The 14813-nt window shown below is 45.9% G+C and overlaps 1 protein-coding gene across 2 annotated transcripts; it reads left to right on the forward strand.

Annotated features, from left to right (window-relative positions):
• The first annotated feature begins 2094 nt into the window (after positions 1-2094).
• On the forward strand, positions 2095-13181 carry CD2 (CD2 molecule). Of its 2 annotated transcripts, none has more exons than XM_062614647.1 (5): positions 2095-2255; positions 4991-5287; positions 7539-7781; positions 10001-10120; positions 11749-12053. In XM_062614647.1, the coding sequence occupies exons 1-5, from the start codon at positions 2195-2197 to the stop codon at positions 11934-11936; spliced, it is 909 nt and encodes a 302-aa protein (XP_062470631.1). In that variant the 5' UTR covers positions 2095-2194; the 3' UTR covers positions 11937-12053. The 2 variants fall into 2 exon arrangements, with proteins under 2 accessions (XP_062470631.1, XP_062470630.1); XM_062614646.1 differs by lacking the exon at positions 11749-12053 and adding an exon at positions 12080-13181 and having other exon boundaries at positions 2101-2255.
• The last annotated feature ends 1632 nt before the right edge of the window (positions 13182-14813 follow it).

Raw genomic sequence — 14813 nt, forward strand, 5'->3', positions numbered from 1 at the left:
GGCAAACAAAGTGCAGAGGTATGCTCGAAGCAGGTGGTGGCTTTGAGGGATTTTGCCTTGAGAAATAACCAAGACAAGGATGAGCAGAGTGTGGGGAGTGGTTTCAGTGTGTCAGGGGCCTCCCCCTCCTCTCTGCTTCATGGACCCAGCAGGAGAAATCGGGGATGCTGCCTTTGCCCAAAGCCTTGTAGGCACTGAGGCTGGGGCTGGAAGCTGATGTGTCCAAGTGTGCAGACCTTGCATGTCCTTGCCAGTGTGGCTGGGGTAAGAGGTCCTCAAAACCCTCTGGGGCTGGCGCTGCTGGCACAGTGTGCCTGGCTGGAGAGATGCCTGGGCACAGTAGCCTCTGCCCTCAGCTCGCTCTTCTCCACAAAGTGAGGTTGGACACAGAAATATTATCTTGCTGCTGCTGCCTCCTCTCTCCTTTTGTGTGTGCCTCTTTTGTGTGTTCTTTGTAAGGAAACAGTAACAGAAGGAAGAAAAGCTAGGTTTTCCTGTGCTGTGCAGAGGACGCAATACTGTGACCACAGCATGTTTCACCTCTGTCGTGGTTTAAACCCAGTCAGGTAATTCGTTTGCTCACTTCCCCCCTTTCTTGCCCTCCCCCTGCTCTCGGAGGGACGGAGAGGAGAATCGAAAAGAATGCAACTCCCACGGGTTGAGATAAGAACAGTTTAGTAACTAAGGTATAACACAAATCACTACTGCTACCACCAATTATAATAATGATAAAGGAAATAACAAGGGAAGAGAATACATCATCTCACCACCAGCCGACCGATAACTCGCCCCCCCAGCCTGACCAAGCTCTGACCGATACCTCCTCCAACCCTGCAGTCTCCCAGCCCTTCCGGCTAACTCCCAGTTACATCCTGGGCATGACGTGCTGTGGTACGGAATACCTCTTTGGTCAGTTTGGGTCAGGTGTCCTGTCTCTGCTTCCTCCTGGCTCCCCTCCTCCCTGGCAGAGTATCAGGCTCACAAAGTCCTTGGCCAAACCAAAACATCATTGTTATCACCTCTGTTCCCGAGCTGAAAGTCAAAACACTGCACTGCACCAGCTACCAAGAAGGGGAAAAATGACTGCTACTGCTGAACCCAGGACAACCTCAGGTAACTTTTCCTCCTTTTATTCCAAAAGGGGTAGTTTTTACCAGCATTAGTACCAGTTAAAAGATGATAAAGCCAGAGAAGGGGAGGTGTCTTACCAGGTCTTCTTATAACTTCAAGGAAGAATAATGACATGAACGAATGAAAACGGTTCATCTAATATTGCACATCTCCGGTGACACAGCTTTTTTTTCTTTTGCTGTTGTCTTTCTTGATCTACATCATCAACAAAATCTTGGAAGATTTCAGTGGCCACTGTAGCAGAGGGATGGTGCTGGGATGATATGATTCCAAATCCTCACCACCGCATCTGTTTGATATTGGAATCAGGAATAAAGATTTTATAAGCTTCTCGTGTGTTTTTAGAGCTAACTCCCATGCCTCCTCCCAGCTTCTTTTATGAACATCTTTCCCACACCAACCAGCTTCAGGGCTGGTTTCTGCCCAGACACAAGGCAGTGTTTTCATCCCCTGATTTCTCAGCTTGCTCAAACTGTGCCTGCAGGGCCCCTTTCTGTGGCACTAGGCAGCCTTTCATAGATCAGACATTGATGTGAAGCTGATACTGATGGTTTCCAAGGGAAGTGTATCTCCTTTCTACGCATTGTCCAACCACCACTGGCTACCTGCTCCCCACTGGGGGTCCTGGGCTTGTTGTCCTCTTGCTGCTGCTGAAGCTGTGGGGGAGCAGAAGAATTCCCTTCACCTTTACCACAAAAATGAATCCATCCCACTAGGATGGATGTAGGTGCTGGAGTTGAACTCTTTGGGTGAACACTGAAGAGGATGAGGGCCTCCAGCTGGGTAGATGGGTTTCAGGGGTGTTCTGCATTTTAGTGGGCATTTTCCTTGTCGCTGCATGTTGTCCGCATCCTGATAGAATGCTGCATTGAGAGGTGCTTCTGCCCGTGGTTTTTGTGCCTGTGCTAGAAATGAGAAGTGGTGGGGTGAGAGCGGGAGGAGGGGAGGAGGGCACGAGGGCTGTGCCGACACGTCCCACCACTGCCTGCTCACAGCAGAAAATCCTTCCACCTTCTAGGAGCTGTCATTAGACAAGGGGACATTGGATTTTTCTGACCTGAAAATGAACTTTAGGAGAATTTTTCTAATCAAGAGCCTGCTGCTTTTGTTTCCGAGTGTAAAATGTGAGTTTTTCTTATCCTTTTTCTGCTCAGGCTAGCATTGTTAAACTTGCATTTTAAACCACTTACAATGGTGGGATGTTAGTGATAAGAAAACAGTTCCACTTTTCCAGTGAGTGAACACCTTTGGGTTATTATTTGATTTAATTTTCAGCTTGGGGAGGGCAGGATCTGAGTTTCCTATTCCAGTTATAATAATAAGCTCTAAGCAGTTTTGTTTTTAAGTTTATGAGTCTTATTTTGACACATGTATAACGAGAAATGTCATCATGTAGTTTTCTCTCTGCCCTTGAGGTAGCTTGTACTACATTAGAGAGCCAGTTCACTGTACATTATCGCATGTAATTTCCTTTTCTTATCAAAGATGAATGAATTTTTTGAAAGTGCAAATTATATTCTTCCATAAATATTAACAGAAAGTGATATATCTCAGTGTCTTCAGTGGAGTTGAAGAAGTCTAAGATGTGAAAACAGAAAGCACATACATACATCTTTTATACTTTGCATATTATTGCTCTCATTTTTAAAAGTATTAATCTAAAAACTCATAGATTAATGTACGAGGGATGGGGACAATACAATCATACACGGATGTTGTTTTTCTCTGTTCATTCCACTACAGATTGCATGTATGGTTGTTTAATGCTCTTTTCCTCCGGAACAGAATTAATAGTTAAATATTTTTGCTTGTTTGGTATGTGATATATGAAATGTCTTCCCCAGCAGAAATCATGATTATTTCCTTGAATGGAAAATTCTTTTCAAAGACTTCTTTAGTTCTCTAAAGTTACTACAGGAGCTTTTCATTTTAACTCTTTCTTGTGACTGCAAGTGAGCTGACAGTTGGGTCTTTCTGCCCCTTGGAGCACATTTCAGTTGGCATTAGCAGAAATGCTGTTACTTTAGCTAAAGGGATTTCTAGTATCATATGTGTGGAATAATCAGCTTTCTATTAGCAAGACTATGGAGATCAGATAAACATGCAGAGATATGTCCAGGTGGTCTATCCATAGAGATGCCATTCTTGAAAGCTTTTTTTCTGTATTTCCAGAAAGAAGAAATGATAGTATCTGTTATTCAAAGAATTCCTATTACTAGGTCTAAGTACCAGCGCATGACTGAGCAGAAAGAAGTACCATAATTCATATATTTGGGTGTAATCTGCAGTGACATCTGTGTAGAGGATAGCTGCTTCCAAGGCTGGTTGATAGCTTTATTTCAGAACCTTTTATTAGATGCTTCAAATATGTTGTAAAAAATGCCATAGTGAAATAACAGCCCTTCCTTAGATGGGGGTCAATTGCTGGAAGCACTTCAGTATTAATGTTCTTGTTGCAGAGGTGCACTGTTTTAGTTCTTTGATTATCTGTAGTATTGTTGATTTCATGAAATGGCAACTGGGTTTTAGTTTCCTCTCTGTGACATAGTTTAGCATTGTCCTAGATACCATGAATGAAGGACTGTAATGAAAATATCCATAACCATAGTTTATCTATGTGGGCAAAAAAGTGCTTAAAATATATAAAATTAGAGCAGAATCAGCTTTATCTGGTGATATGAAGGGAAATCCCCTCATGCAGACTGGCTTTATCCTATAAATTGAAGAGGAATGAACATAAGAAGATGACAAAAGAAATAAGCAGTGGCTCTGAGCGCCTGTTTGGTTGTCAGTGAGTTTATAGGACCTGACACTTGTGAACACTCCTTTACATCCTTCTGCAAAGGAGGCATGGAGACAATTCCTTGAAGTGCCCTCCCAGCAAACTTTGTGCTCCAAAAGAACTGGCTCACTGGAGATGGGCCTTGCAAGGGCTGAGAAGGAGCCTGGAGGGGAGAGGGCAGGCCGCCCCGGCACAGCCCCAAGAGTACATCATCTCCATGGGTAGTAACATGATGTTTGGCAGCCTTGGCTTTCCTGAGTATGCCCTTCAGCAGCCGCATGCCAGGTGCTGCCCAGGTAGCACTTCATCAAAGGACACCTGCAAAGAGAAAAGATTTATTTGGCCTTTACCTCTCTTATAATGTCCCCAGTGCCTGATCAGTTCACAGGATATGGTTAGCTGTCTGTTTCTACATGCCTTACTTGCCACATTGCGATCCTTTACTAGAAAAATCAAGTGGAAATATTCCACTGGAGCAGGGTGTCCATGATAGGTGAGGCGGGGGCACTGCAACCTGGCAGTACTGTGTCTGCCTCTGGTTCTGTGCCTTACACTCACTCACTGCTTGACAAGGGCTCTGATTATTATTATTACCATCACTGTCATTGCTGAACTGATCCTAATGTCCATGGCCACTACTAGTTTGTGTTCTTGCTGTCCACAGTAACGTTTGCAGTGATGGGTGCTCTGAGTACCATCCTGTGCCATATGCAAGCCCAAAATGACCTTATTTTCAGGAAGAGTTAAGGCTGGGGTTAAGTTCATGGGCAGCCATTAATTTTATCATCCAAAATCATGCCAAATAAGTTGGCCAGAGTATAAGGCCAGCTTTTGAAAGCTGGACTCAGCTTCCTTGGCTATCAGTTAAATTGTGCACTGACATATATCTAATGAATGATCAAGAGGTGCTTTAGACCAGGGGAAGAAGACAGCATCAGTAATGCAAAGAGGCTGAGGTAACTCGAGGTGTGTGTGTGGGGGCTGGGTAGCAAATGAAGACGTTTTGGGTCACCGCTGTGTACTAGAGTGAATGCTGCTGGAGTCACATTGGCAGGCTGGTTGTGCTTCCCTTTACAGGCTCTGTCACCAACTGGTTTTATGTGGCAGTGAATGAGTCGGCTCTTCTCAGTGTCACTGCTGTTGGGAGTGTATATGATGCAACATGGATGAAAGACAGAAAAAGGTTGCTTCAGATAAAAGACAGGAAAGTTAAGTACTATGTGAACAAGGAGCAGTGCAGGTGCAAGATATTCCTAAATGGGACTCTGCAGATAGAGCAGGCAGTGAAAGAGGACAGCGGAAATTACACGGTGACTGTTTACGAGCAGGATGGGAAACGGAAGGCAGAAGAACATACAGTGTTCATCGTTCAGGGTGAGTTTTTGCTCTTCCCATACAATTCTTATCATAGCTGAATCAGACTTGGTATTTCCTCTCTATCCTACAGCCTTTCCTGTTCACTGTCACCCTTTCTGCTTTTTTTGTGGGGAGGGAACTTCTGTGAGATGCACCTCCTTCCTTCTGCCACTGACAGCAATCTGGATCTCTTCCTCCTTTCCTTGCTTCTGTTGATGCCCTCTGGTCCCCTGCTTCTTTCTGGCTCCCCTCCTTGTTGGCCACCATGTTTTCACATGTGCCCAAGAAAGCAACCATGAGCACATCAGGGTGAGTGTGGTCAACCCCACTACAGCACCTCAGGCAGTGCCTCGATGGGGCCTGAGCTGGGATATCACCGTGCAGGTGGGGCTGTGCTCCCAGCAGCACCCTGCTTCCAGAAGCCTCCTGTGGGAGCAGAGCAAGCACTTACGGTGTTATTTGATGGGTAGTGAGCTATGACTTTTGGTGTCCAGCCAGTGCTCCAGGTACGTGAGCACCTTGCACTGCATCTGCCAGTTCCTGAGAAGTGCTCAGGAGCTCAGGTGGCACTAAATGCCTGTATTTATGCAATGCAATCCCACTGAATTTTTGCTCTAACATAAAAAATAGCCAGCAATCACTTCCTCTGACAAACAGCACAATAGTTGAATTTCCAGAGACAGAAGACTTCTCTACCCTATCCTTGCATAACATAACACCACAAATATAAAGATTGCTCTGTTTGAAGCACACTTAAACACCTGCCTTGGGATTTCAGCTATGAGGGCTCCAAGCATGAAGACATCCTCCAGTCCTGTGCTGTATCTTGTCTTGAATGATGTCTTGAATGGTAGCAGTCCAAGGCTTTTGGGATGAGTAAGAAAGGTGGGATGGCTATTCTGCTCTCTTATGGATGCTGTCACCTTTCCAGACCTCTGAACTGTGGGGCATCATGTTGTTTTTTTTTTTTTCCAGCAATGGAATGATTTTGCTCTTCCTTCTTCAGCCAGGGTGCAAGCTTCTGCCAACCTCTAGAGTTTGTGGGCACCAGCTGGCACTCTGGAAGTGTTGCCTTGATAAGGCAGCAACGACATCTGGAATAGTTTTAGCAGGGTTTCTGCAGTGTGAAGCTCTGTGGCTAATGAACTGCTGAGCAGCAAGGGTGTCTCACTCCTTTGGGAATTACTATTGCAAATGGCCTGCAGACTCAGGAAGTCATCAGGGCCTCATGATATTTACTCATGCTTTAAGCCACTGAGCTGTCATTGGGGTGTCCTGGGTTCAATTTCAGGTTAAGGTTCCAACCCAGGTATGTGCTGCATCATTTCATCATTTTCATCTGCTGTGCAGCAGAGAGGTTTCCTTACCTCCAACACACAGCTTTAGAAGTAAAGTCCTTTAGTAACTGTTGGGTACTAGAGCCATTTGTCAGTCAGATTATACTTTGATACAAACCTAATAGCCCTTATTGGCTTTAAAATGTTTGATCTCAATAACTTATACTGCCTGTAACTAGAGGTGACCCTGGCATGGATTTGTTTACCTGGTCTAAAGGGTAGAAATTAACTTTTTTCCCAGTTGATATCCCTGCCAGTTTGCTTTTCTGCCTCTTTCAGTGCCACCAGTGATAGAGAATCTGGAACCAAAACGCAGTTAGCTGTTTGTGGGACGTAAAAAGAGACAGAAATCAGTTCTTTCTGTCATAGCCTCATTGAGAGCTAAGAAGTGTCTCTGTTTTGTGTTTTCTATTCTGTTTTGATGGGTTTTCATGTTGTTGCCGTTGTGCTAGTTGGGTGCTGTTGGTAGTACATAACCATCACAAGCAGATTTTAGTCCTGCCTTAGAAGTCTCTTCTGATGGCCACAGACAGATTAGAAGCAACTTCATTAGCATCAAAACATTGGGGTGTTGGAGGGGGCTGTGGCTCTGACTCCCTCCCGTCCATTGTCTCCCCTGAAAACAACTTCCTCCCTTCCTCCCCTGTCTGCCTTGCTGGCTGTGGGCCATGCTCAGCCTGAAAGTAGTCCTGCCGTGGTGGCACAGCTCTGCTTTGCCAGGCTAAAATATGTAGGCTAATATACTGTATTGTCTTTATTATGGCCACGTTACTTCTCTAGTAGAGGTCTAATTTGTTCTATATTCTTCTCTGGTCTCATTAGCTGGTGTTACTTGCTGCTTATTCGGCACTAATACTCTGTTCTGCTTAATAATGGAGGTTTTCAAAAGGAGAACCATCTCAGATGTGCTTGTGCCTTCTCTTCTTTTTCAGGGCCTGTCCCTCAGCCAATCCTCAGTGCTGAATGCATGAACAAAACTGTATTTGTCAAGTGTGAAGTGAAGCAGAAGACTAAAGATGAAACATTTATAATAGAACTGACTCAAGATAAAAGCAAAAAGATACATAAGAATGCAACAAGTTTGGAATTGCACACACGGCATTCTGGGACGTTCAGATGTGTTGTTAAGAACCAAGTCAGCGAAAAAATGGTTGAAAAAGTAGCTAAGTGCTCAGGTAAAAACTCTGGTTTTGCCAGAATCTACTAAAGTAGGCCCATAAAGCATGTCCCAGTTGTGTGTATCTGTAGGACTGGTCCAGGTGTCACAAGCATCAGTGGTTCCAGGTACCCAGTAGTGCAAGTCTAACACTGCTGCAGTTACTGGCAGCTGATGCTGCTGTGGTAGCAGTGATGTGAGTCATGCTTCCTGCTTAGCATTCCCTGGCCCTGTTGCATCTCCACCTTCTCCACCCTGCTGCTGCCAGCCTCACTGCTACCCTTACAGCATCCCTGCTTTAACAGCAGAAAGCCCAAGCTGGGGGCAGTGGGATGTGAGGTGGGCCATGCTCCTTCTCTTCTCCTGTGGCTAGTGGTGTTTTTCCCCATCCTCTGAGAGGCCTAGGGCTCACTGGAAGAGGGATAGAGTTTTTTGTGGAGTCAAGAGCCTTGTGGATGGCAGAGAGGCTCTCAGAGCACACTGCAATGCTGTTTTCCACTGGAAGTGGTCTCCTGGGTAAACTAGCCCAAACATGTTGTCTTAATGAAGAAATGCCGTCTAATGCTGGCCATCCCAGGGCACAAGACAGGCAAGCATGGGCCTGCCTTCATTTCTAGTATAGCCAGACATTAGCCATCAGCTAAATACTTGACTTCACTTCTCACCCTTCAGAAATGCTCTTCCTTCACAGGGTGAGTTGGGAGGAAGAGCTTGTTTTTTCTCACATCATTAACAGAGAAATAAAAGGTTTGCCACACTGATCTTCAAAATGCAAATACAGCATTTCTAAGACACGCACACAAAAAAAAAACCCACAGGAAAATCTGTAGGACTACCCTTCCTACTCAAACAAAACCCCCTCAAACCTTTCTGTGTGGTGGCAGGATTCTGCCAGCTGCATAGTAGATTACAAATCCCTCAGCTTGCAACTAAACCTCTTTCCAACCCTGCTGCCCTTCATGAACTTCTGGTCCTGCATTCGGGGCCTATCACCTTGAATTTTGACCTTTAGCAGGCAAGGCATATTTCAGATGGGCTTCAGCTCAGTTGACTGCATTTAAGCATGAACCATGTGTGAATCTGCCAGGGCTCACCTTAAAGTCAGCTGGGAGAAACAGGCATGGAAATGGCAAAATACACCTCTGTGTAACACTGGCAGCTAAAAAAGTTGAAAACAACCACATTAGTGAGGGTACTTGTCTTTTTTTTTTCCACTGGGGCAGCCCAGGCTGATGGTGGTCTTTATACTGTAGACATAGAATCATAGAATCATAGATTTATGGAATGGTTTGGGTTGGAAAGGACCTTCAAGATCATCCGGTTCCAACCTCCCTGCCATGGGTGGGGATGCCTCACCCTAGATCATGTTGCCCAAGATTCTGTCCAGCCTGGCCTCGAACACTGCCAGGGATGGAGCATTCACAGCTTCCTTGGGCAGCCTGTTCCAGTGTCTGACCACCCTCACAGGAAAGAACTTTTCCTTAAATTGTTTGTGCCATCACTCTCTGCTCTCCATATGCATGCCCAGTGAATGTTAACAGCGATACCAGTGGTGTTGTCCTTTTTGGAACTTTGTCCCCCAAGGAGGATGCACTTCTGCTGGGTTCACTCCACAGCACATGTACTCGAGCATGAACACTAGATGTCAGAAGGACAGCCCAAGCAGGAAATGGTGGAGGAAGGCCAGCATCCAGCAAACCTCACTGGCGAGAATAAGGAACTGTCATATAAATTTTTTCTCACTGGGCAAACTGAACTCTCATTTTGAGATTGGGATACTTGGTTATGTTCTTTTCACTGTTTTTTAAAATTTGCCTACAGCCAAAAATTGAAGAGGAATAGCAAAATACCCTGAAGAGAGCTAGTCTCAGTGTTTCCAGCTCAGTAGGAAGTACTTTGAAAGTCTAGTTTTGTTAGATGCTGTGCACTGCCTGCATGCTCATTGTCCCTAGAAGTATCCGTTGCTAGCAGGAACAGGGCATTTGTGGTAATTTAAATCAAATGAGCAGGCTCACATGAATGGTTTCAATTTTCTGCAGAACTTAGATCCATCAGGGAGCAATCAAAATTTTCCACAATGAGGACCAGCAACTTTATGCTGTCTACAGAGAAAAGGCAAAGGATGGGCTCTCTCACTGGGGCTGCCTTTATGGTTGACAGAAGAAAACAGTAACTCTAGGCAGATGTTGTGCAAGTTATTTCTTTCTCTCTAAAATCCTCTTTCATTCCCTTAACTAGGCCAGCTGGACCTTTATCTCATCTTAAGCATAGCAGGAGGTGCAGTCTTCTTTGTCATCTTCATGATTTTACTTATTTATTGTATCAGGAGGAAGAAAGCAGAAAGGCTGGAAGATGATGGTAAGTGTTTAAGAGGCTTTATGTTGCTAACCAGCTACCTAAAATCTTAGAGCTTCATGCTGACAGTGAGCCCTGTGGGCAGGAGTATGCTCTCTGCTTTGGTATGAGCAACAACAGGGTTTTGGCATATGGTGAATCTCAGCAGATCCGCTGGCATTGCCAGTCTTGTTTTCTGATACACTGCTTTGAACAAAAGACTTCTTGTTGTCAAGCCGTTTTTTTAGTTGTGGTGAAAGAATTGCTCCTCTAAAGCTTGGCTAAGGCCATCAGTCATGAACATCTGTGGGGCTAAAATATACAGTTAGGTATCCCATCAGCAGATTTTTTGACAAATTTATATGGTGCAAAATTAGGATCCTTGAAATCATTAGCCACTTTTGGAAATACTGCAGACAGTGAAAATGGGCAAGAAGAGCTCAGCTTTTCTGTGAATTTCCTCAGGCATCTCACGGAACTTGTTCTCTCTACAGAACAATGTCCTTGGAGGTCTGTCAACACTGGAGGCCCCACCTGGGGCACTTTAAAGAGTTGAGGTTTTCAGGGTGGGCAGGTATTTCAAATGTTGTCCAAAATTCATGGCTCCTTAAGACCATGGGAAATGCTCTGCCAGTGTTCTCTGAGAGTGGGCTCTTGGTCTTATCAGAGAGGTTGCCTTGAATTTACAACTTGGGCATTGCTGCTAGTTTTGGTGGACAGAAGACACTAAGCTGCCACACAAGAAGAGTTGTCTTGCCCACTTCTAGGTTGGGAAGCTAAAGCAGGAGGGAGGTTGCCCTGTCAGGGCTTGTTCAAAGGCTTATTTCCCAGTCCTGCCCCCACACTGTGTATCAGGCTTCCTGCGTGGTCTCAAACAACAGTTACTCTCTGTGTGAGTCAGTTCATGAGTTACAAAATGGGAGTAAAAGCTCCTTTGTACACAACAGGCATCTCTGTCAAGATGCCTGAAAGAAACCTCAGCTGCTGTCTCAAAGGTGCCCATGGCCGGCCTGGCAAGAAGGGTGAGCATGACAAGTCCTGCGGCTGAGGGGAGTGCAACCTCACTACACCTGAGTGTGGGTAACTTGCCATTACCCTCCTGCTTCCCCCAAAGTTATGATGATGAAGAATAGGCAAGAGCTTTCCCCATTCACTGGGAGAGCTCACCACATTGCAACCACAGGATGTCATTTCAGAAGGCTTGCCATAGCTCATGAGTACAATGATGGTGTGAGCCATCTGAGTGTTACTCTGCATTATAGCTGTTCTTATTTGAGTGAGATACGTTACTTCCTCAACTGCACATTAATAGCATGCCCTCAGTTCTTGGGTCTGGATTCAGTAAGAATGAAGAAAAAGAGAAGCCTGGGAAAATGAGAACTAATATAAGAGAGTGACTAGCCTCTTTGAAACAGTTTTGTGTGTTCTTAAGGCCATTTCAGTGTCCCAAGTGACTCAACCCCTAAACTAAGCTGACTGATGTTACAGAAATGATAAGGCAGTGATGAAGAGTCAGCTGGCATGAATTTACTTCTGCACATGGGGAAATCAGTGCTGTCAAAATGGGCCTCTGGCTTCCAGCACTGATACTGGCAGGGCAGAGTGCTTTGATACTGATTGCTTCCTGTGATTGCATCTCACTTTGCTTTCAGTGTCCTGTTTTCAACACAGTTCAGAGCAGCTCAGGCTGGGGCTGTCCACTGGTGACTGGTGGTTCCCCCAGCACAGACAGGGGAGAGCTGCCTCAAATGCCCCCAGGTACCTTGACCTCAGCCAGGCAGCCAAAAAAAGCTTTTGGGTTTGCCTGGGATGTGCAAGCAGAGGTGATTTTGGTTGTTGACTGGAGTAGCAGGAACACCTGAGAGTGACAGCAGTCTTAGGTAAGACCAACATTGGCTTTTTCTTGCTTGGGCCCAGTACTTTCTGCTCTGTCCCACTTCTGCTCAGGCTGTGCCTGACTGCGTGGTGCTCGTGTCGTTGCAGGAGAGGAGCACTTGACTCAGGCGCGCCCCATGGACAGTGAGATGATGGTGAGGGAGCTCCGGCAGCAGCCGTGTAATCCCACCCCGAGGCAGCAGCGTGTGCAGCGGCGGCCGCTGCCGCAACCCCAGGTACAGCAGCGAGCACTGCCTCCACGGCCCCGGCCCCGCACTCAGCCGCGGACTCCAAACCACCCCACAGAGAGACTTTGAACGTCTGCCCCGGGAGGGACAGCGGTCTCTGTGCTCCACGGTGCACTAGGAAAAGAAAGCTTCTAACAGTCAGGAATCCCTTCCTCCCAACCTTGCGTAACGCTCAGCTATGAAATGGCAGCTTTTGTTGCAGAAAATTAGAGAGAACCTCAAATGGAGATGAAGAGACCCAGTGGAGGAGATTCAAGGTGATGGGCATTCATCCCTGTGGCCATTTTTCATCAAAGGTGTCTCTCCATGGTAGGGTACGGAGCACTGAGCCTTGAAATCTTTGTGTTTCTGTGGTTCACTTGTTTTTACCATACCTTGTTGTCTTTGTGCCTCTTGGATGGATTATACCAAGAAGAAGCTAAAGCCCTACTGAGACAATATGGGCCTAAGGATCTTACTGGGTTTTGTCACATATCTTCTGTTTCTCCTGCCACACATTAGGACAGCCCCATGGCTTCAGGATCAAATGCATGACTGCCTGGGTTAAAAAATAATTGTATGTAATTAAATGCTTGTCTGAAGCTGACAGAATTGGTGTCATCAAACACAGAGAAGAAGATACTGAAGGGAGATGTGGGAGCTTTGAAGGACATCCATGTGTAGAAAAATGCAAGTGAGAAAGGAGTAAACTTTTCACGATCTCTACCATGGCTTAAGTTGCAGGGAGGGTTAAGTCAGGTGTGGTTTTTTGTTTGGTTTGGTTTTTTTTTTGTTCCAAATGAAGTACTGAAATAGATTTCTGGGAAAGGATTTCCAGCACTGAGGGTTTCAAACAGCGGATTAAGCATTCTCATCCTGCTGAGGCCCAGGGAACATGCTGCATGGCCTCTTAAAGGAATATTTCAGCTCAGTTTTCTGTGACTCCTTGCTAAAAAATAAAATTAAACTTTATTGTCAGGATAGGTCTGTTTGGCTATCCAAACATTTATTTTGTCATAGAAGAAGTCTGGTAATCATTAGCTTATAACACAAGTGTTACAGACTTCCAAGCAGTCTGATCACTAGTGTTATTGTCTGAATTGTAATGGCTTTCCATTGTAGGGCCTCCTGCTGATGGTGAGGGACCAGGACCCTTTGCTGGTAAGCACCTCATATATAACAAGGTGATGATAGAGAACTGCTGAGAGATCTCCCTCCCAAAGAGAGAAAGAGGTTGGACTGCAATAACTGCACCTGTATCACCCCACATGTGCTGGACAAACACTACTTGCTCTTTTGATCCTTGGAGATGTTCACAACTGTCTCTTTGGGACAGCTAGGGAGACAAGAGAGCAATGTCTAAATGGTTACACTGGCCTATCTGGTGTAAGGGGAAGCACAAGTGGAGAAGGAGGGAGCTGCAAGAGCCACAGAGCACAAGACATCCGCTCAGCATGTTCCATTAGGCAGAACATATAGTACCTCTTTTAGATTTGACTATCTTTTAGATTTGACTATCCTACACATATCAGGGGAGAGAAAACAGCCATCCTTTGTTTCTTCCCAGGAATATGACTATTTTTATCTTCTGGCACAAGGACAGAGAAGTAACTTATCAGGGACAAGGTCTCTACCTCCGCCAGAGCTCGGTCAGTGCTTGAACTCCCATGTCAGACACAGCCCTGGGAGCATCACCTTGGCTTTCTGCAGCTTGTTTTAGGGCTTTTGCTATTGAAAGTTGCATCTGATAAACACTTTATGGTTTATTCTGTAACATACTCTATATCCCTGTAGAGAATTAATAAACATAAGAGTGGGTGGAAAGGATCTCAGTTCACCCCTGTGCTGGTACTTCAGTATCTGGATCTCACTTTGGTATGAAGGAAGCAAAAAAACCATGTTGGTCCCTTAGCCATGGAAACAGGGATGCAGCAGGTTTCACACTGATGCCCAGCTGATGGGCTCAGTCTGGCACAGGTGAGCACAGCTACTGTACACACCTGCCTGCTGTGGCAGCATGCTCTGGCTGTCCTATGTGGCTGGAGCTTTATCACCACCCTCTTCTGAGCAAGCAGATGAGCTGGGAATTCTCTGTGGTTACATGGTTACAGGAGAGCCCGTCCTTCCTGGGAGAGAGAGGAGAGTTACTGGGACCTGAGGAGAAGGATGGGCTCCTCCTGTGATGCCCTGACACTGGTTAGTGTTCTCTGTGTCTCGGGCTTAACAGCTGCAGAAATTCTTTGGAGATGCTTCTTCCCCATGGCTGAGGATTGGTGAGCTTCTGTCAACCCTCTGAGAGACCCTTCTGGGCTTCCGACCAGCCTGGGCTTTGGTGCAGGTCCTTGCAGTGGAGCACCAGCGCCTGCATAAGGTGGTGCCAGGGTGACTCCAGCCCAGCAGAGAAGTGTGCTCACTCTTCTGGCAAGGAACTGCAGCCTGAATCTAAGGATGAGCCCAGGATAGCAACAGGAGGCAAGAAGCTTTCATACTGTTGGTCATAAAGTGGGTCCAAACCTGTGCCCAAGACTGGGCTTGAGACCACCATGTGAACTGGGGAAACCTCTGTTGTCTCAGGTATGTGACGGCTGAACACACCCAAAAGCTGCCCTCAGATC

This window comes from Pezoporus occidentalis, unplaced genomic scaffold (assembly GCF_034315485.1).
Source record: "Pezoporus occidentalis ecotype Australia unplaced genomic scaffold, CSIRO_AGI_Poc_V1 ctg177, whole genome shotgun sequence".
NCBI lineage: Eukaryota > Metazoa > Chordata > Aves > Psittaciformes > Psittacidae > Pezoporus > Pezoporus occidentalis.